The sequence below is a fragment of the Nerophis ophidion genome, linkage group LG17 (assembly GCF_033978795.1).
Source record: "Nerophis ophidion isolate RoL-2023_Sa linkage group LG17, RoL_Noph_v1.0, whole genome shotgun sequence".
In the NCBI taxonomy this organism is placed as follows: Eukaryota; Metazoa; Chordata; class Actinopteri; order Syngnathiformes; family Syngnathidae; genus Nerophis; species Nerophis ophidion.
In genome coordinates this window covers 7197816-7221186 of record NC_084627.1, presented here as the reverse complement: position 1 = coordinate 7221186, position 23371 = coordinate 7197816, and the positions used below count along the sequence as shown (strand labels likewise).

Sequence of the window (23371 nt, the reverse complement as noted above, 5' to 3'; positions counted from 1 at the left end):
ATAAGTCAATCCTGGCAGACAGTATTTAGTGTAACACCTCATTCTTGCCTACTTTCAAGGATATAAGTCAATCCTGGCGGACAGTATTTAGTGTAACACCTCATTCTCGCCTACTTTCAAGGATATAAGTCAATCCTGGCAGACAGTATTTAGTGTAACACCTCATTCTTGCCTACTTTCAAGGATATAAGTCAATCCTGGCGGACAGTATTTAGTGTAACACCTCATTCTTGCCTACTTTCAAGGATATAAGTCAACCCTGGCGGACAGTATTTAGTGTAACACATTATTCTCGCCTACTTTCAAGGATATAAGTCAATCTTGGCGGACAGTATTTAGTGTAACACGTCATTCTCGCCTACTTTCAAGGATATAAGTCAATCCTGGCGGACAGTATTTAGTGTAACATCTCATTCTCGCCTACTTTCAAGGATATAAGTCAATCCTGGCGGACAGTATTTAGTGTAACACCTCATTCTCGCCTACTTTCAAGGATATAAGTCAATCCTGGCGGACAGTATTTAGTGTAACACCTCATTCTCGCCTACTTTCAAGGATATAAGTCAATCCTGGCAGACAGTATTTAGTGTAACACCTCATTCTTGCCTACTTTCAAGGATATAAGTCAATCCTGGCGGACAGTATTTAGTGTAACACCTCATTCTTGCCTACTTTCAAGGATATAAGTCAACCCTGGCAGACAGTATTCAGTGTAACACATTATTCTCGCCTACTTTCAAGGATATAAGTCAATCTTGGCGGACAGTATTTAGTGTAACACGTCATTCTCGCCTACTTTCAAGGATATAAGTCAACAATTAGGGCAGAAATAAAGTCAGTCCATAGTCGTCTTTCAGGCTCACATCAGAGTTTAACTAACCACTATTTGCACAGTGCGTGAGTAGTCACAAGGTGTGATGTTTTTTTGATGCAAATGATTCCACATAGAGCAATATTTGGTCACATGTTGTGCCTGCTCGCTCACACTAGTAAGGAGTAAGTAACCATAGACATCTTTTAAGTACGTAAGCATACACATCTTCTAAAGGCCTACTGAAATGAAATGTTCTTATTCAAACGGGGATAGCAGGTCCATTCTATGTGTCATACTTCATCATTTCGCCATATTGCCATATTTTTGCTGAAAGGATTTAGTAGAGAACATCCACGATAAAGTTCGCAACTTTTGGTCGCTAATAAAAAAGCCTTGCCTGTACCGGAAGTAGCAGACGATGTGCGCGTGACGTCACGGGTTGTGGAGCTCCTCACATCCTCACATTGTTTACAAGCATGGCCACCAGCAGCGAGAGCGATTCGGACAGAGAAAGCGACGATTTCCCCATTAATTTGAGCGAGGATGAAAGATTTGTGGATGAGGAAATTGAGAGTGAAGGACTAGAAGAAAAAAAAGAGAGGGCAGTGGGAGCGATTCAGAAGTTATTAGACACATTTACTAGGATAATTCTGGAAAATCCCTTATCTGCTTATTGTGTTACTAGTGTTGTATTGAGATTATACTGTCGTACCTGAAAGTCGGAGGGGTGTGGCCACGGATGTGGTGACCGCCAGTGTCTCTGAGGGAAGCCACGTTTCTCAACGAGGCGAAGCGAAGGCAGCCGGTCGGGGCGGCCTGAGCATTTTTTTCCCCCCTCCTCCACGGTGGTATTCATCCCACGTTCGGGAGCGGCCGGTTGGAGGAAGCAAGACAGTCTGCAGCTGCCTCTTCGACAGGTGACCGATGAACGACGCAAGCTCTGTGTTTGTGTTGCTAAAGGCAGCTGCAATACACCGCTTCCCACCTACAGCTTTCTTCTTTGACGTCTCCATTATTAATTGAACAAATTGCAAAAGATTAAGCAACACAGATGTCCAGAATACTGTGTAATTATGCGATTAAAGCAGACTACTTATAGCTGGGATCGGGCTGGAAAAAAATGTCCGCTACAATCCGAGACGTCACGCACATTCGTCATCATACGCGTCAATAATCCGGCGTTTTCAACAGAATACTTTGCGTGAAATTTAAAATTGCAATTTAGTAAACTAAAAAGGCTGTATTGGCATGGGTTGCAAGTTAATATTTCATCATTGATAAATAAACTATCAGACTGCGTGGTCGGTAGTAGTGGCTTTCAGTAGGCCTTTAAAGGCAGTGTTTTTCAACCACTGTGCCGTGGGAAATTATGTAATTTCACCTTATTGGTCCAATTTTTTTTTTATTGGAAATCAATTATTATAATCTGCAAGAATTGTGCCGTTGCTTTTTGTCTGTGCTGTGTAAAACTCAAGAGGGTAACCACATAGTTAGTACTCCATGTCAGTATGTGGCAGCAGGTAGTTAATTGCTTTGTAAAAGTCAGAATGTGAATTGAGACAAAGGATGGTTTGTTGTGATTCCAATGTGCAGGTAAAAAGGTATGTGATGCTTAAAAATCAAAAATGAACAAACGGGAAAGGAAAAGGGAATGGCTATTTAAAATGAAAGTAAAATTGAACTGGCTACAAAGTAAACAGAATGCTGGACGACAGCAAAAACTTACGGCGTCGACAAAGTACATCCAGACATGACATGACAATCAACAATGTCTACACAAAGAAGGATAGCAACAACTTAAATAGCCTTGCTTGCTAACACAAAGCAGGAGCGGGGAATAGCGCTCAAAGGAAGACATGAAACTGCTACAGGAAAACACCAACAAAACAGGAAGGACCACTAAAATAACAGCGCCAGACAATAACTAAAGCACAGGAAAACACCAACAAACTCAAAATAAAGCACGACGACCTAGTGGGAGTATAACTTTTTAACGTTTTCTGCTGGTGGTGTGCCTCCGTATTTTTAAATGAAAAAAATGTGCCTTGTCTCAAAAAAGGTTAAAAAAATCACTGTTCTCAGGGAAGCAGCATGGAGCGCTACTGCCTACTGGCGCTGACGAGACGCGGGGCCGCCATCTTGGAGTGGTGATCCAAATCTTTTTCACCCCATTTTTTCTCATACATGTAGCTATGATAAAGGACACATGTTTTATTATTCATAGTTTGCTTAACAGTAATAGAATATTCCTATATGCTATAAGTCAGTGTTTTTCAACCACAAGTGTGTCGTGAGATACAGTTTGGTGTGCCATGGGAGATGATCTAATTTCACCTATTTGGGTTGAAATATTTTTTGCAAACCAGTAATTAAAGTCTGCAAATGATGTGTTGTTGTTAAGTGTCGGTGCTGTCTAGAGCTTGGCAGAGTAACCCTGTAATACTCTTCCATATCAGTGGGTGGCACCAGCTGGTAGCTAATTGCTTTGTAGATGTTGGAAACAGGGGAGGCAGGTAAAAAGGTGTCTAATGCTTCTACCAAAAATAAAGAAAAGGTGAGTGCCGCTAAGAAAAGGCATTGAAGCTTGGGACGGCTATGCAGAACAAAACTAAAACTGAACTGGCTACAAAGTAAACACAAACAGAATGCTGGACGACAGCAAAGACTTACTGTGAAGCAAAGACGGCGTCCACAATGTACATTGGAACATGACATGAAAATCAACAATGTCCCCACAAAGAAGGATAAAAACGACTGAAATATTCTTGATTACTAAAACAAAGTAGATGCAGGAAATATCGCTCAAAGGAAGACATGAAACTGCTACAGGAAAATACCAACTGTCAGTTTGGCATCTTGGTTTTCTACCTGTCAACTGTCAGTTTAGCATCTTTGTTTTCTAACTGTCCGTTTAGCATCTTTGTTTTTTACCTGTCAACTGTCAGTTTAGCATCTCTGTTTTCTAACTGTCCGTTTAGCATCTTTGTTTTTTACCTGTCAACTGTCAGTTTAGCATCTCTGTTTTCTACCTATCAACTGTCAGTTTAGCATCTCTGTTTTCTACCTATCAACTGTCAGTTTAGCATCTTTGTTTTCTACCTGTCAACTGTCAGTTTGGCATCTTTGTTTTCTAACTGTCTGTTTAGCATCTTTGTTTTCTACCTGTCAACTGTCAGTTTGGCATCTTTGTTTTCTACCTGTCAACTGTCAGTTTGGCATCTTTTTTGTTTTCTACCTGTCAACTGTCAGTTTGGCATCTTTGTTTTCTACCTGTCAACTGTCACTTTGGCATCTTTGTTTTCTACCTGTCAACTGTCACTTTAGCATCTTTGTTTTCTAACTGTCAACTGTCACTTTAGCATCTTTGTTTTCTAACTGTCAACTGTAAGTTTAGCATCTTTGTTTTCTACATGTCAACTGTCAGTTTAGCATCTTTATTTTCTACATGTCAACTGTCCGTTTAGCATCTTTGTTTTCTACCTGTCAACTGTCAGTTTAGCATCTTTGTTTTCTACATGTCAACTGTCAGTTTAGCATCTTTATTTTCTACATGTCAACTGTCCGTTTAGCATCTTTGTTTTCTACCTGTCAACTGTCAGTTTGGCATCTTTGTTTTCTAACTGTCCGTTTAGCATCTTTGTTTTCTACCTGTCAACTGTCAGTTTGGCATCTTTGTTTTCTACCTGTCAACTGTCACTTTGGCATCTTTGTTTTCTACCTGTCAACTGTCACTTTGGCATCTTTGTTTTCTACCTGTCAACTGTCACTTTAGCATCTTTGTTTTCTACCTGTCAACTGTCACTTTAGCATCTTTGTTTTCTAACTGTCAACTGTCAGTTTAGCATCTTTGTTTTCTACCTGTCAACTGTCAGTTTGGCATCTTTGTTTTCTACCTGTCAACTGTCCGTTTAGCATCTTTGTTTTTTACCTGTCAACTGTCAGTTTAGCATCTCTGTTTTCTACCTATCAACTGTCAGTTTAGCATCTCTGTTTTCTACCTATCAACTGTCAGTTTAGCATCTTTGTTTTCTACCTGTCAACTGTCAGTTTGGCATCTTTGTTTTCTAACTGTCCGTTTAGCATCTTTGTTTTCTACCTGTCAACTGTCAGTTTGGCATCTTTGTTTTCTACCTGTCAACTGTCACTTTGGCATCTTTGTTTTCTACCTGTCAACTGTCACTTTGGCATCTTTGTTTTCTACCTGTCAACTGTCACTTTAGCATCTTTGTTTTCTACCTGTCAACTGTCACTTTAGCATCTTTGTTTTCTAACTGTCAACTGTCAGTTTAGCATCTTTGTTTTCTACCTGTCAACTGTCAGTTTGGCATCTTTGTTTTCTACCTGTCAACTGTCCGTTTAGCATCTTTGTTTTTTACCTGTCAACTGTCAGTTTAGCATCTCTGTTTTCTACCTATCAACTGTCAGTTTAGCATCTCTGTTTTCTACCTATCAACTGTCAGTTTAGCATCTTTGTTTTCTACCTGTCAACTGTCAGTTTGGCATCTTTGTTTTCTAACTGTCTGTTTAGCATCTTTGTTTTCTACCTGTCAACTGTCAGTTTGGCATCTTTTTTGTTTTCTACCTGTCAACTGTCAGTTTGGCATCTTTGTTTTCTACCTGTCAACTGTCACTTTGGCATCTTTGTTTTCTACCTGTCAACTGTCACTTTAGCATCTTTGTTTTCTAACTGTCAACTGTCACTTTAGCATCTTTGTTTTCTAACTGTCAACTGTCAGTTTAGCATCTTTGTTTTCTACATGTCAACTGTCAGTTTAGCATCTTTATTTTCTACATGTCAACTGTCCGTTTAGCATCTTTGTTTTCTACCTGTCAACTGTCAGTTTAGCATCTTTGTTTTCTACATGTCAACTGTCAGTTTAGCATCTTTATTTTCTACATGTCAACTGTCCGTTTAGCATCTTTGTTTTCTACCTGTCAACTGTCAGTTTGGCATCTTTGTTTTCTAACTGTCCGTTTAGCATCTTTGTTTTCTACCTGTCAACTGTCAGTTTGGCATCTTTGTTTTCTACCTGTCAACTGTCACTTTGGCATCTTTGTTTTCTACCTGTCAACTGTCACTTTGGCATCTTTGTTTTCTACCTGTCAACTGTCACTTTAGCATCTTTGTTTTCTACCTGTCAACTGTCACTTTAGCATCTTTGTTTTCTAACTGTCAACTGTCAGTTTAGCATCTTTGTTTTCTACCTGTCAACTGTCAGTTTGGCATCTTTGTTTTCTACCTGTCAACTGTCAGCTTAGGATGCTCATCACCACTTCAAGATGGCGGCCCAATTTCTGGCGTCCCAGCAGCCAATGCTGTGTCTACTTATAAGATGTGTATGTAAGTAAGCGTGTGTGTTGCAGCTGAGGCGGGCGGACATCATGGACGCAAGGCATGCTGGGAGTGTGGCGGCGGTGGGCAGCAGGGACGCTGCAGTGTGGCAGCAAACACGCAGCCTCCTCTACAAGAACCTGCTCATCAAGTGGAGGACCAAACAGCAGAGTTTGCAGGTCTGGTCCAGCTCCTCTTCCCCACCTAACGCCTCAAAGTTGCTCTTTCAAAATCTCCGCCAAAACTATACAGGAAGTGATCCTGCCGCTGCTGCTGCTGGCTCTCCTGATCCTCATCAGCACACACAACCCGCACGTGTCCTACGGCGGCATCGGCACCGTGGAGCTGGAGCGCGAAGACCACATGATCAAGGGCCTGGGCTACACGCCCATCACCAACGTGACCAACCACATCATGGAGGAGGTGGCCCAGGAGCTGCGTAAGGCACACGTCTTGGCCCTGGCACACGCCCTCGCCGCCTTTCTCAGCTGTGGTGTGCGCTTGCAGACATGCAGGAACACTTGGAGATGTTCGCCAGCGAGGAGGACCTGGAGAACGCCAGCCTGCACCAGCCCTCCAGCTACGTGGGCGTGGTGTTCAGAGACGCCTCGGCCACCTCGTACAGCCTGCGCTTCCCGTACAGCCAACTGCCGCGGCCCGGCGACTACACCGAGTCCATCGGTAAGTTCTGCTGGAAGGAAGGCACGCTCTCGTCTCCTACTGGACCTTTCTCTCTTGTGTCCTCCGCAGCCAACTGTGTCAGCAGCTCGCTCAACTGCCGGGCGGCTAACTACTGGTACTCGGGCTTCATCCGCCTCCAGTCGCTGATTGATGCCGCCATCATCCAGGTGAGGTGGCCCTCCCTGCGCAATATGGCTGCCATATAAGTCTTTTCAATCAAAGTTTGTCTATGTACCCTATTTTTCAGACCATACGGCGCACTTAAAATCCTTTAATTTTCTCAAAACTCGACAGTTCGCCTTATTCAGACTTTCTATCTCCTAATTAGACTTTTTAACTCATTTCTATTCCATCATTTGCACTTTTTAATCTCCTAATTAGGACTTTTTATATTATAATTTAGACTTTTTACTTCATAATGTGGACTTTTTTGTTCCCTAATAATGACTTTTTATCTCATAAGTATGCATTTTTATCTCATAATATTTTGACTTTTTATCTCATACTTATGCCTTTTTGTCTCATAATTATGAACTTCTATCTAATTATTACGTATTTATTCCGTAATTTTTATTTTTTTAAATCGCCCAATTATGATGTTTTATGTCATAATTTTGATTTTCAATGTCAGTATGACATTTTATGTCATAATTTGGACTTTTATCTTATAATTTGGACTTTTTATCTCCTAATTATTACTTTTTATCTAATAATTCAGATTTTCTATCTCATAATGACTTTTTAATTCGATATGATACATTTTTGTTCCATCATTTGCACTTTTTAGTCTTCTAATTATTACTTTTTGTATCTTAATTTTGACTTTTTACTTCATAAGTTGGACTTTCTATCTCATAAGTATGCCTTTGTATCTCATTACTGTGTATTTTTATTTCACAATTATGCCTTTTTATCTCATAATTGACTTGTATTTTGATACATTTGACTTTCTATCTCATAATTATGCCTTTTGTCTCTCAATTATGACATTCTATCAAATTATTTTTTTTATCTCCTAATATGTTTTTTGTCATAATTTTGACTTTCAATGTCATTATGACATTTTATCTCATAATTCGGACTTTTATCTTATAATTTGGACTTTTTATCTCCTTATTATTACTTTCTATCTAATAATTATGACTTTGTATCTAATAATTATGACTTTTTAACTCGATATGATACATTTTTATTCCATCATTTGCACTTTTTAGTCTCTAATTATGACTTTTTATATCATATTTTTGACTTTTTACTTCATAATTTTTACTTTCTATCTCATATTTATGCTTTTTTATCTCATACTTATGCCTTTTTATCTCATAATTTACTTTTTATCTCATAATTATGCCTTTTTTATCTCATTATTGTGTATTTTTATTTCACAATTATGCCTTTTTATCTTATAATTGACTTGTATTTTGATCATTTTGATTTTCTATCTCATAATTATGCCTTTTGTCTCATTATGACATTCTATCAAATTATTATTACATTTTATTCCATAATTTAGATTTTTTTATCTCCTAATTATTATGTTTTATGTCATAAATCTGACTTTCAGTGTCATGACATTTTATCTTATAATTTGGACTTTTATCTTATTATTTGGACTTTCTATCTCATAATTATTACTTTTTATCTAATAATTCTGACTTTCTATCTCATAATTATGACGTTTTAACTCAATATTACACATTTGTATTCCATAATTTGCACTTTTTAGTCTCCTAATTACAACTTTTTATATCACTTCATAATTTAGCCTTTTTATCTCATAAGTATGCCTTTTTATCTCATAATTATGCCTTTTGATGTCATTACTGTGTAATTTGTATTTCACAATTATGCCTTTTTATCTCATAATTGACTTATATTTTGATAAATTTGACTTTCTATCTCATAATTGTCTTTTGTCTCATAATTATGACATTCTATCAAATTAGTAGTTCTTTTCAGTCCATAATTTTGATTTTTTTTTAAATCTCTTAATTATGATGTTTTATGTCATAATTTTGACTTTCAATGTCATTATGACATCTTATCTCATAATTTGGACTTTTATCTTATTATTTGGACTTTTTATCAACTAATTATTACTTTTTATCTAATAATTCTGACTTTCTAGCTCATAATTATGACTTTTTAACTAATATTATACATTTTTATTCCATAATTTGCACTTTTTAGTCTCCTAATTATGACTTTTTATATCATAATTTTGACTTTCACTTCATAATTTGGACTTTTTATCTCATAAGTATGCCTTTTTATCTCATAATTATGCCTTTTTATCTCATTGTGTATTTTTATTTCATAATTATGCCTTTTTATCTCATAATTGACTTTTATTTTGATAATTTTGACTTTCTATCTCATAATTATGACATTCTATCAATTTATTATTACTTTTTATTCCATAATTTAGATTTTTTAATGTCCTAAATATGATGTTTTATGTTATAATTTTGACTTTCAATGTCATGACATTTTATCTTATAATTTGAACTTTTTATCTCCTATTTATGACTTTCTACCTCAAAATTATGACTTTTCTTTGATCATTGAGATGTTCTTCTCAGTCGTAGCAGTATTTCATGTTGACACAGAAACGTTGCGATCAGGGAGTGCAGAAGGGAGGTACCTGCAAGTGTCCGGGTCAGATCCTCCTCCTGAACCCTGGGTGCAGGTGTGGTGGGACCACACTTGGTTTGGAGGCCTATAATGCGTGTAGGAACGTGAAGGTGTCTCTTCTGATGCTTCTGCACGGGACTTTGTGATGCTGCAGATGCAGACCAAGCGCTCCGTGTGGAGCGAGATGGACCTGAAGGCGGTGATGATGGGCCAGCCGGGTTCTGTGGAGGTGCAGAAGTTCCCCCACGCCCTCATATCCATCTACCTGGTCCTGGCCTTCACCCCCTTTGTCACCTTCCTCATCGTGAACGTGGCGGCTGAGAAGGAGCAGCGCCTCAAAGACACCATGACCATGATGGGGCTCTATGACTCCGCCTTCTGGTGAGGTCTGCTCTCATGTTTCACGCGGCGTGACGTCACTTCCTGTTTGTTCCGCAGGATGTCCTGGGGCCTCCTGTACGCCGTTCTGGTGACCGCCATGTCCATCTTGATGTCGGTCATCGCCACGTACACGGCGCTCTTCCCCAACAGTGACTTCTTCATGGTCTTCTCCCTGGTCTTCCTCTACGGGATATCTTCTGTCAGTAAGACCTCGGATCGCTTCAGCCTTCCCACAAGGTGTGAAGCCTCCATTTTGTCTTCTGTACGCAGATCTTCTTCTCCTTCGCGCTGACGCCGCTCTTCAAGAAACCAAAGTTGGCCAGCACGGTGGGCTCCATGTTGACGGTGGTCTTTGGATGTCTGTCCCTCTTCACGGTCCTGATGAAGGACTTCCCCCAGCCGCTGGTCTGGATGCTCTGCCTGCTCTCCCCCACCGCCTTCGCCATTGGCATCGCACAGGTAACACAATCATTTACTGCTGTCCAAAGTGTGGTCCGGGGGCCATTTGCAGTGTGTGTATGTGTGTGTATATATATATATATATATATATATATATATATATATATATATATATATATATATATATATATATATATATATATATATATATATATATATATATATATATATATATATATATACATACACACACACAGTGGGGCAAAAAAGTATTTAGTCAGCCATTGATTGTGCAAGTTGTCCCACTTCAAATGATGACAGAGGTCTGTCATTTTCATCATAGGTACACTTCAACTGTGAGAGACAGAATGTGAAAAAAAATCCAGGAATTCACATTGTAGGAATTTTTAAGAATATATTTGTAAATGATGGTGGAAAATAAGTATTTGTTCACCATTCAAAGCTCTCACTGATGGAAGGAAGTTTTGGCTCCAAATCTCAGGATACATGGCCCCATTCATTCTTTCCTTAACACAGATCAATCGTCCTGTCCCCTTAGCAGAAAAACAGCCCCAAAGCATGATGTTTCCACCCCCATAAACTCAACTCGTCGTGTTTGGAGGAAGAAGAATACTGAGTTGCACCCCAAGAACACGAGGCCTACTGTGAAGCATGGGGGTGGAAACATCATGCTTTGGGGCTGTTTTCCTGCTAAGGGGACAGGACGATTGATCCGTGTTAAGCAAAGAATGAATGGGGCCATGTATCCTGAGATTTGGAGAAAAAACCTCCTTCCATCAGTGAGAGCTTTCAATGGTTGACCAAATACTTATTTTCCACCATCATTTACAAATAAATTCTTTAAAATTCCTACAATGTGAATTCCTGGATTTTTTTCCCACATTCTGTCTCTCACAGTTGAAGTGTACCTATGATGAAAATGACAGACCTCTGTCATCATTTGAAGTGGGAGAACTTGCACAATCGCTGGCTGACTAAATACTTTTTTGTCCCTGTGTGTGTGTGTGTGTATATATATATATATATATATATATATATATATATATATATATATATATATATATATATATATATATATGTAGGTGTGGGAAAAAATCACAAGACTACTTCATCTCTACAGATCTGTTTCATGAGGGGTTCCCTCAATCATCAGGAGATTTTAATGGAAGCATTCACATACAATGGTTTATATAGAGCACAGAGTGGGTGGGTACAGGCAGGCGTAGGGTGTGGTGATTGGCTCATGTGTTACCTAGGAGGTGTTTCCGCCTGTGGCGGCATGTTGAAATGATTTCACTGCGCTTGTTGAGGGATGATAGCTCTGGATGATATATAATAAACAGTTTCTCTTTTAAGCATAAGTTGCATCTTTTATTACCACTGTTGTAAGGTGTGCTGGATGCAATAATTTGCCATGTTATTGAATATTCAACATTATTGTCTTTGAGGTTCCAAATGTGTTTGCTGAGTTCGGTAGAATTCTGCAAAGTCTGGTTTCTAAAGGAGGCGTTGTGATTATTCCATCTTGTTTTGAACGCTCCTTCGGTTAATCCTACGTACGTGTCGGATGTGTTAATGTCCTTGCGTATTACCTTTGCTTGGTAAACGACTGATGTCTGTAAGCACCTTCCGTTGAGAGGGCAATCAGGTTTCTTGCGACAGTTACATTCATTATTGGTTTCAGAGTCGTTTAGTCTGGGGGTAGGCAGTCCTTTTGCAATTGCTTTGTTGTGGTTTGAAATGATTTGTTGCATGTTATTCATACAGCTGTAGCTCAATTTAATGTTGTTCTTGTTGAATATTTTTCTTAGGGTGTTGCCTTTGGGGAAGTGTTTGTCGATCAGAGTGAGGAACTTGCGGCCGATGTTGGTTGAGACGTCTTTGCTGAATGGCGGATTGTACCAGATGATGTTGTTTCGTTTTCTGCTCTTTTTTGGTTGGTTTCCTGGGGTGGGTTCATAGGTGAGGGTGAAGTTGTATCCGCTTTTATCAAGTGCTTTCTGGTACGGGGGGGTTGCTTGGTCGAATTCAGCTTTGCTGGATGACAGCATCGATAGCCTTTTATTAATTCCGGTAGGTATTCTTTTCGTGGTGGTGGGTGGGTGGTTGCTGTCGTGGTGCACGTATTGGAGTGTTGTGTTGGGTTTCGTGAATGGTTGGTAGCTGTTATTTCTCAGGTTGAAAGTGACGTCGAGGAAGTTGACGGTTTGCTTGTTGGCTTCAATCGTGATCCGTAGGCCGTTTTCTTTGAAGATTTGGCATATGCGCTTCTTGGTGTTCTCGCTGCTCCTTGGCGAGGCGCGGCACACTGCCAGTCCGTCATCACGGTAAATACCAAGGTTCAGGTTGAGGCTAGCAAGCTGGGAGAGGAGGAAACTCCCAACGAGTTCGCACGTTTCTGCTCCGTCAAAACTCCCCATAGTAACGTCAAATGTTGAATTGTTCTTTTTTTGCCATGGTGTACTGTTGTGGATGAGTATGGAGACAACAGTACACCATGGCAAAAAAAGAACAATTCAACATCTGACGTTACTATGGGGAGTTTTGACGGAGCAGAAACGTGCGAACTCGTTGGGAGTTTCCTCCTCTCCCAGCTTGCTAGCCTCAACCTGAACCTTGGTATTTACCGTGATGACGGACTGGCAGTGTGCCGCGCCTCGCCAAGGAGCAGCGAGAACACCAAGAAGCGCATATGCCAAATCTTCAAAGAAAACGGCCTACGGATCACGATTGAAGCCAACAAGCAAACCGTCAACTTCCTCGACGTCACTTTCAACCTGAGAAATAACAGCTACCAACCATTCACGAAACCCAACACAACACTCCAATACGTGCACCACGACAGCAACCACCCACCCACCACCACGAAAAGAATACCTACCGGAATTAATAAAAGGCTATCGATGCTGTCATCCAGCAAAGCTGAATTCGACCAAGCAACCCCCCCGTACCAGAAAGCACTTGATAAAAGCGGATACAACTTCACCCTCACCTATGAACCCACCCCAGGAAACCAACCAAAAAAGAGCAGAAAACGAAACAACATCATCTGGTACAATCCGCCATTCAGCAAAGACGTCTCAACCAACATCGGCCGCAAGTTCCTCACTCTGATCGACAAACACTTCCCCAAAGGCAACACCCTAAGAAAAATATTCAACAAGAACAACATTAAATTGAGCTACAGCTGTATGAATAACATGCAACAAATCATTTCAAACCACAACAAAGCAATTGCAAAAGGACTGCCTACCCCACGACTAAACGACTCTGAAACCAATAATGAATGTAACTGTCGCAAGAAACCTGATTGCCCTCTCAACGGAAGGTGCTTACAGACATCAGTCGTTTACCAAGCAAAGGTAATACGCAAGGACATTAACACATCCGACACGTACGTAGGATTAACCGAAGGAGCGTTCAAAACAAGATGGAATAATCACAACGCCTCCTTTAGAAACCAGACTTTGCAGAATTCTACCGAACTCAGCAAACACATTTGGAACCTCAAAGACAATAATGTTGAATATTCAATAACATGGCAAATTATTGCATCCAGCACACCTTACAACAGTGGTAATAAAAGATGCAACTTATGCTTAAAAGAGAAACTGTTTATTATATATCATCCAGAGCTATCATCCCTCAACAAGCGCAGTGAAATCATTTCAACATGCCGCCACAGGCGGAAACACCTCCTAGGTAACACATGAGCCAATCACCACACCCTACGCCTGCCTGTACCCACCCACTCTGTGCTCTATATAAACCATTGTATGTGAATGCTTCCATTAAAATCTCCTGATGATTGAGGGAACCCCTCATGAAACAGATCTGTAGAGATGAAGTAGTCTTGTGATTTTTTCCCACACCTACATATTGCGCTCTACCACGGTATCGAGCACTATTGTCCGGATAATCCAATCAAGACATATATATATATATATATATACACACACACTTGTGATTGCTCAAACTATAATGAATCAAAATCAATATTGTTATGAAGTAAGGACCTATTTAAGGCTCCAATTACTTCACATCAAATATTCTGCATTTAATAAAATTGTGAGGGTGGGGAATGTTACATATGTTGTGTTTGCCATAAAAAACAGTTTTTTTTTTACAAAAGTGCGTAAAACAACAACAAACTATAAGGAAAAATAGACTTGAAGTTGTTCTAAAGATTTAAGCATTGAATAACGGTCATTTAAAAAAAAAAATACTTATTTTCAATGTTTGTATGACTAAGACCCTTATGGGTCCCGGGTACCAAACTTGAGGGGCGCCCTAAATAAGAATCTAAACGTTGAATTGGTTTTGAAAATGATAACTATCAAAAATGCTTAGATTTTCAGTGTGCGGCTGTCAGTGAAAAAGTTTGGACACCCCTGGTTTAGCGTAGACGCAACGGTTCTATGTTGACCTTGTACCTGACTGGTGTCAGGTGGTGTATCTGGAGGCTCAAGGAGATGGAGCTGTGTTCTCCTCCCTGACCAACGGCCCGCACCCGCTCTATGTGCCGCTGCTCATGCTGCTTCTGGACTGTGTGCTCTACCTGCTGCTGGCCGTCTACCTGGACCAGGTGCTCCCAGGTGAGCTTACTTCCCAAACTGTCCCAGGTAGCTGTCCACACCAAGGGCAGTATCAGCTTGGGATCCATATTTGGATTTTTACAAAAGCCAAAAGCAGTGACGTTGTCAGGTTGTGTAAAAGGTAAATAATAAGAGAATACAACAAATCCTTTTCAACTTATATTCAATTGAATAGACTGCAAAGACAAGATACTTAACGTTTCAACTGGAAAGCTTTATTCTTTTGCAAATATGAGCTCATTGGAAATTTGATGCCTGCAACATGTTTAAAAAAAGCTGGCACAAGTGGCAAAAAAGAGTTAGAAAGTTGAGGAATGCTCATCAAAGACTTATTTGGAACATCCCACAGGTGAGCAGGCTAATTGGGAACAGGTGGGTGCCATCCATCCATCCATCCATCCATCATCTTCCGCTTATCCGAGGTCGGGTCGCGGGGGCAGCAGCCTAAGCAGGGAAGCCCAGACTTCCCTCTCCCCAGCCACTTCGTCTAGCTCTTCCCGGGGGATCCCGAGGCATTCCCAGGCCAGCCGGGAGACATAGTCTTCCCAACATGTCCTGGGTCTTCCCCGTGGCCTCCTACCAGCTGGACGTGCCCTAAACACCTCCCTAGGGAGGCGTTCGGGTGGCATCCTGACCAGATGCCTGAACCACTTCATCTGGCTCCTCTCCATGTGGAGGAGCAGCGGCTTTACTTTGAGTTCCTCCCGGATGGCAGAGCTTCTCACCCTATCTCTAAGGGAGAGACCCGCCACACGGCGGAGGTGGGTGCCATGATTGGCTATAAAAGCAGCTTCCAGGAAATGCTCAGTCATTCACAAACAAGGACGGGGCGAGGGTCACCACTTTGTCAACAAATGCCTGAGCAAATTGTTTAAGAACAACATTTCTCAAGCAGCTATTGCAAGGAATTTAGGGATTTCACTATCTACACTCCGTAATATCATCAAAAGGTTCAGAGAATCTGGAGAAATCTCCGCACGTAAGCGGCAAGGCCGAAAACCAAAATTGAATGCCTGTGACTTTCAATCCCTCAGGCGGTACTGCATCCAAAAAGCGATATTGGTGTGTAAAGGATATCACCACACGGGCTCAGGAACACTTCATAAAACCACTGTCAGTAACTACAGTTGGTCGCTACATCTGTAAGTGCAAGTTAAAACTCTACTATGCAAAGTCAGAGCCATTTATCAACAACACCCAAATGATGCAATGTGGAAGAGTGTTCTGTGGTCAAATGAGTCCACATTTTAAATTATTTTAGGAAACTGTGGACCAAAGAGGGTAAGAACCATCCGAACTGTTCTAGGGTGAAAGTGTAAAAGTCAGCATGTGTGATGGTATGGGGGTGTATTAGTGCCCAAGGCATGGCTAACTTACACGTCTGTGAAGGCACCATTAATGCTGTGAGTGGCCGTGCCAGCAACTTGAGGGTTGCAGGTTCGATTCCCGCTTCCGCCATCCTAGTCACTGCCGTTGTGTCCTTGGGCAAGACACTTTACCCACGTGCTCCCAGTGCCACCCACACTGCTTTAAATGTAACTTAGATATTGGGTTTCACTATGTAAAGCGCTTTGAGTCACTAGAGAAAAGCGCTATATAAATATAATTCACTTCACTTGTTATCATGGATGCCCCTGCTTATTTTAGCAAGACAATGCCAAGCCAGGTGTTACAACAGCGTGGCTTCATATTAAAAGAGTGCGGGTACTAGACTGGCCTGCCTGTAGTCCAGACATTGAAAATGTGTGACGGCTAAAATATGAGGCAGGAGACTGTTGAACAACTTAAACTGTATATCAAGCAAGAGTGGGAAATAATTTCACTTCAAAAATGTGTCTCCTCAGTTCCCAAACCTGCACGGAGTGTTGTTCAAAGGAAAGGCCATGTAACACACTGGTAAAAATGCCGTCTTTGACATGTGTTGCTGCCATTACATTCTAACTTCATGATTATTTGCAACAAATAAGTAAGTTTGTCGGTGTGAAGATGAAATATCTTGTCTTTGCAGTCGATTCAATGTAATATAAGTTGAAAATGATTTGTTGTATTCTCTTTTTATTTAGCATTTACACAACCTGACAACTTCACTGCTTTTGGGGTTTAAATACCATGTAGCAGACATGACCATATTTGGCACGTACACAACCTCCATTCTTGTCACACGCAGGAGACTTCAGAATGCGGAAGTCCTTGTTCTACTTCCTGAAGCCGTCCTATTGGTCCAGGCGCCACACGCGCTACGTGGAGGTCAGCTCCGTCTACGACACGGAGGCCAACGGCGCTCCAAACTCGGGCGAGTCCGTGGAGCCCATCCCGCCGGAGTTCCGAGGCAAAGAGGCCATTCGGTAGTCTCCGCTTCAAAGTCCTTCTTCTGTGTTTCTGGTCCGGACTGTGGAGGGAGGCCATGACCCTCCTCTGCAGTACCAGAACTCGGACCTGGAACTTGACGTCAGTCTTTGTTTGCAGCATCTGCAACATCAGCAAGGTGTACAAGGACCGGGACAACACCGTGGAGGCTCTGCGAGGTTGTCCTCACTTTGGAGCAACCCGCTTAGTCCGGCTGTAATCACCTGTCCTGCTCCTTCCAGGTCTGACCTTTGACATCTACGAGGGCCAGATCACGGCCCTGCTGGGCCACAGCGGCGCCGGGAAGTCCACCCTCATGAACATCCTGTGCGGCATCTGCCCGCCCACCGACGGCTCGGCCTCCATTTACGGCTCCCCCGTAGCCGAGGTGGCGGAGCTGAAGCAGCTGGTGGGAATATGTCCGCAGTTCAACATCGTCTTCGACGTGCTGACCGTGGAGGAGCACCTCAGGATGTTCGCCGCCATCAAAGGGATCCCGGCCGCGGACGTGGACGCCGAGGTACGGAGAAGGTGCACCGTGGAGCCGGCTCGTGGCCTGACTCACGCCATTGTGCCCCTGAAAGGTCTCCAGAGTCCTGAAGGATCTGGACTTGGAGAAGATCATGACGGCTCAAGCCAAGAACCTGAGTGGAGGCCAGAAGAGGAAGCTCTCCGTGGGCATCGCCATCCTGGGAGATCCAAAGGTAGTTTGTCCTTTCCCAGTATTCTGTCTTCTCGCCAACTCAACTTCGACCCCTTCTAGATCCTGCTCCTGGACGAGCCCACGGCGGGCATGGACCCCTGCTCCAGGCGCCAGGTCTGGTCTCTCCTGAAGAGCCGCAGGGCCGGCCGAGTCATCGTCCTCAGCACGCACTACATGGACGAGGCCGACATCCTCGCTGGTGGGAGTCACAAAAACACTCATAAATCGCTTTTGCTTTTTGAGCTCATTTTGGATGTTTAACCCTAAAAATCATGGATTCTGAAACTTGGCACCATTTTGGAAATACGCTTACTTGATAGTTTGAAACTTTTATTAGTAGATCACACAATACAGTACATATTCCGTACAATTGACCACTAAATGGTAACACCCCAGTAAGTGTTTCAACTTGTTTAAGTCGGGGTCCACCTTCATCAATTCATGGTGTAGTAGCATGCTAACGTTAGCGTGCTCACATTTTATGCTAGCATTTGTGCTATTTTTATTTGTATAACCCTAAAAAAATCACAGATTTTGATACTGGGCTCCATCTTAGAGGCATGCTAACTGTTCCTATGTTAATATGCCAATATTGGCATGACAACATGTAATGCTAGCTCCCCCCGCTAACCTTTTTAAACAAAACACAAACAAACACGCACAGTACGCAAATACAAACATTTAACATTTAGGACAGGTCGGGAACTCCCTCAAACATTGTCCGTGTCACAAAAAGCAGAAAAGATGTTTTGAGCTAATTGTGTATGTCCAAACCCGCCTTCCGCCTGAATGCAGCTGAGAGGATCCAGCACCCCCTGGTACAAGCGGTAGGAAATGCATGGATGGCAAACCTATAAATCACGAATTTTGAGACTTGGCACCATTTTGGAAGTACGCCAACTTCTGTATTAACATGCTAATGTAGTATGCAAATGTAGGAGAAGTTGAGACACTTGTAAGATGGCGGCAAGTATCAAAATTCATGATTTTTAGGGTTACACAAATAAAAATAGCACAAGTGCTGGCATAAAACATTAGCATGTAGATTTATGAGATGTAAGCATACTTCTAAGATGGCGGCAAGTATCAAAATCAATGATTTTTACTTTTAAAATTTACAAAATTAGCTAAAAAGCTAGCATAAAACATTGGCGTGCTAACGTTCGCTCATATTTCAGTCATCTAAATTGATTTAGTTTTAGTTAAGTCAACATTTTAGCCGCCTGTAATCATAATGAATTTTGTCATCTAAAACGTCAAGTGTGAAGGATAACGCAATTTTGTCTTGAAACCACTTTTATCAAGCTTATTGCAAAACAAAATTCCCAACAAGACTCCATGAATATATCAATAAGTACGTTTCACACTAACTTTGCTGTTTTATTATTTTAGCTGAAATTAAGCATTTTTATCAAATGTCGAACAACATGCGACTAAAATGGCCATATGAAGAAACATATTGCTGTCTAGCAGTGTTTTTCAACCTTATTTGAGCAGAGGCACTTTTTTTTTTATTGAAAAAAATCTCCAGGCACACCACCAGCAGAAAACATTAAACAATGAAATTCAGCAGCTGATATTGACAGTAAAAAGTCGTTGTCGCAATTGTTGGATATGACTTCAAAGCATCACTGTAGCTCTTGTCTCAAAGTAGGTGTACTGTCACCACCTGTCACATCACCCATCCATCCATCCATTTTCTACCGCTTATTCCCTTTCGGGGTCGCGGGGGGCGCTGGCGCCTATCTCACCTACAATCGGGCGGAAGGCAGGGTACACACTGGACAAGTCGCCACTGTCACATCACACCCTGACTTATTTTCACTTTCTTGCTGTTTTCCTGTGTGTAGTGTTTTACTTCCTGTCTCGCGCTCCTATTTTGTTGTGAATTGTCATGTCATGTATGAATGTACTTTGTGGACGCTGTCTGCTGCTCCAAATGCTGTAAGTCTTTGCTGTCGTCCAGCATTCTGTTTTTGTGTACTTTGCAGCCAATTCAGTTTTAGCGTCGTTTTGCATAGCCTTTCCTAAACTTCAATGCCTTTTCTTAGCGGCACTTGCCTTTTGTGTATTTTTGGTTTACGCATTAGACACCTTTTTACCTGCACCCTGCCTCCCGCATGTTGTGATCACGACAGACCATGTTCTCGATGTCTACAAAGCAATTAGCTACCGGCTGCCACCTAGCGATATAGAAGAGTATTACAGGGTTACTCTGCCGAGCTCTAGACAGCACAGACACTTGGCATATTTGCGGATTATAATTACTGGTTTGCAAAAAATGTTTGTAACCCAATTTGGTGAAGTTACATAATTTCCCTCGGCATACCAGACAGTATCTCACGGTACACTAGTGTGCCGCGGCACAGTGGTTGAAAAACACTGGGGTATATGTACACTGGCTGTGCACAATTGGCGTCTGTCCTGTTGAATTAAATAGAGCAAGCCGTGTTGTAAATCTGGGATGTATATGCAGTTTATCTCACATACCGTGCTCTTTCTTTCTGTGTTAGTGTGAAAAATTACAAATCTGCTTTATTTTGTTGTGCAACTAAAGCTGAACATTGTGTCCAGGGCGTGGATGAAAGTGCATTGAACAGGCAGCTTGCTTATTAGTGCTGGTCGAGTAAGCTGTCTTGCTCTAAAATAGATTTTTTTGTTAATTTTGTGAATCGAGTCGATGTTTTCTTCCCCTATCGTCCTATTTTAGTACTTTACCGTATTTCCTTGAATTGCCGCCGGGTATATAGCATGCGCCTGGCTAGAATTACTGCCGGGTCAAACTTGTTTCGCAAAATAATTAGCGCATGCTTAGTATTACCTCCGGGTCAGGATTAACGCCGAGTTAAACTCGTTTCGCGAAATATTATTTTTATTACCGCATGTCTAGAATCTCCGCCGGGTCAAACACGTTTCGCAAAATAATTAGCATATGCCTAGAATTTCCGCCGGGTCAAACTCGTCACGTCACGAGTGATACTTCACCAGTCATCATTTTCAAAATGGAGGAGGCTGATTTCAAGAATTTGAAATTGCATAAAGGGAAGAAGATTAAGAGCTATTCAGTAGGATTTAAGGCCCAAGTTATTGAATATGCTAAAAAGAACAGTAAGCAGCTATGTTTTATTAATATACCGTAGCTGCGTGTGTCAAATATGAGTCATTAAATGACTCCCATGTAAAGGATAATGGAGGGTGCTAGTGATCCTTCTTGCGAATACTTGGCTGCAGAAGAAGTGACAACAAGCAGCAAGAGTGAGCAGCGATCGTTTATTTTTTCCTCTCACTAGCACTTTTAACATGGAGGATTACATATCTAGAATAAAACACTTTTCTAAACTGGACTTTCAATCGAAGCAGGAGGTAATAAAGGAAGATCTCCATAGAGACAGAGAGACTTTTAAAACTGAAGAAAGATAAGGAAGACTTCTATAAACAAGTTATCCATGCTTTTGATCAGAAGGAGCTGGCATGGACTTCATTTATAAGTAAAGGTAAGACCATAATAACGTTTTTTTTTATTAAATGTGCTTTTCATGATGGTATCCTTACATCACACTCAAATTTATAAGCGCAGGCCTAAATTTACCGCATGCCTTTTGTAAGCACCGGAGTGAGAAGAGGTTTTAAAATAATTAGCGCATGCTTGCCTTTACCACATGCCTTTGGTAAACACCGGAGTGAGAAGAGGTTTTAAATCAATTAGCGGCCCGGCGGCAATTCAAGGAAATACGATATGTGCTTTTTGGAGGCCAATAAAACGCTGCGTTCTTTTGTTGGTACAGATCGTAAAGCCGTCCTCTCCCAGGGCCAGCTGAAATGTATCGGCTCGTCCATGTACCTCAAGATCAAATGTGGCGTGGGATATCACCTCAGGTGGGCGCACAGCTCCGGCTCTACACTTCCTCCTCGCTCCCACGTCACGGCCGACCCGCTTCTTCCCGCAGGATGTCCGTCAGTGGCGGCTGCCACGCTGAGACCGTGTCCTCGCTGGTCCAGCAGCACGTGCCCACGGCCAAGCTGGCTCGCCAACACGAGGCGGAGTTGACCTTCACGCTGCCTTTTGACAGCATGGACGCATTTGCAGGTAAGACCACTCCCTCTCTTTGTCCTTACGAGCCTGCTGAGAGCCTAGCTTGCCTTTCCATCCCATTCATTTGAATTGAAGATTAAGTAGAATTACATTCCAGTTGATATTGATCGTGTGATCCAGAACTAGGAATTTTGATGGGCCTGCTATCTGTGCCCTGGACCTCGTGGGGCGCCGCCGTGCTTTGAAGATGGTACGAATCCGTGACTTTAAGGTGTAACTGTACCTACTCAGTGGCCTAATGGTTAGAGTGTCCGCCCTGAGATGGGTAGGTTGGGAGTTCAAACCCCGGCCAAGTCATACCAAAGACTATAAAAATGGGAGCCATTACCTCCCTGCTAGGCACTCAGCATCAAGGCTTGGAATTGGAATGAAATCACCAAAAATGGTTCCCGGGCGTGGCCACCGCTGCTGCTCACTGATACCTTCACCTCCCAGGTGGCGAACAAGGGGATGGGTCAAATGCAGAGGACAAATTTCCCCACACCTAGTGTGTGTGTGTGTGACAATCATTGGTACTTTAACTTTCAAATGAGCTACAGAGGTAGCCTAAAACCTTAGCGTGCGCACATTAAAAATGTGAACACTTAGCATGTGTGCTAACGACGGCGTTCTAACGGTTCGCATGTGTCACACACCAAGTTACATGGCTGTAAAGTGTGTGGCTGTGGAAATGGAGAAAAAAAGTTTAAAATTAGATGAAAAAGTTAGCATGCTAGCATGCTTACATTAGCACACTAACAGTTAACATCTGTCACACACCAAGTTATATGACTAAGGTTAAACTGTTGTAAAATTAGCTCAAAAAGCTAGCACTTTAATGTTAGCATGCTAGCGGTACTTTTAGAGGCCAATATGATTCACTAGTATGGCGGTAGTATACTAATACCAGTATACCGTACAACCCTACACTGGACTGAAATCAACAAGAGATAATAAAAGACCGGACGTATAGCAGAGTGAAACATGTTCTACTTGTCAAAATAATTGTTTCCAAGTTAACACAGAACTTTGTGTTTCAAAAGACCAAAGCTGTCTTTGATCATACCAATGAAAAGGCTTGTAAAACTCTACTGTGTAGGATGGGAAGCGACATGAAGGTGTCGGCTTCTTTGATGTATTGTAATTCACAGAGATCTACAAAGCGGAGAGGAAGCATGACCTGACGCCCGTCCAGGCACTTTTTCAATGAAATGTTTTGTAACCAAAGGCAACGGCTGTTTACGACCCCCCTTCCTTTTGAAACAGCTGTTACCATGTTATCAGGGAAAGTCCAAATAAAAGAGGAGGCATACAATCTTTCGTCAAAGCGTGGTGGGACACTGTACAAGGGTACAGGTCTATGCGTTTCTCCTCATTGAGCCAAATTTAATTC

General features: G+C 41.8%; 1 protein-coding gene across 2 annotated transcripts in view; it reads left to right on the top strand.

The window, feature by feature from the left end:
- Window positions 1-23371, top strand: part of abca5 (ATP-binding cassette, sub-family A (ABC1), member 5) — a 52534-nt gene that overhangs the window by 3914 nt on the left and 25249 nt on the right. For both annotated transcript variants that reach the window (XM_061875992.1, XM_061875991.1), the window contains exons 2-16: window positions 6179-6325; window positions 6399-6585; window positions 6654-6827; window positions 6897-6994; window positions 9616-9842; window positions 9900-10041; window positions 10113-10301; window positions 14710-14857; window positions 17025-17202; window positions 17324-17382; window positions 17446-17723; window positions 17788-17907; window positions 17967-18105; window positions 21692-21782; window positions 21854-21993. In XM_061875992.1, coding sequence (XP_061731976.1) covers window positions 6197-6325; window positions 6399-6585; window positions 6654-6827; window positions 6897-6994; window positions 9616-9842; window positions 9900-10041; window positions 10113-10301; window positions 14710-14857; window positions 17025-17202; window positions 17324-17382; window positions 17446-17723; window positions 17788-17907; window positions 17967-18105; window positions 21692-21782; window positions 21854-21993 — 2299 coding nt within the window. In that variant the 5' untranslated portion in view covers window positions 6179-6196. The remainder of the gene's footprint in view (window positions 1-6178; window positions 6326-6398; window positions 6586-6653; window positions 6828-6896; window positions 6995-9615; window positions 9843-9899; window positions 10042-10112; window positions 10302-14709; window positions 14858-17024; window positions 17203-17323; window positions 17383-17445; window positions 17724-17787; window positions 17908-17966; window positions 18106-21691; window positions 21783-21853; window positions 21994-23371) is intronic.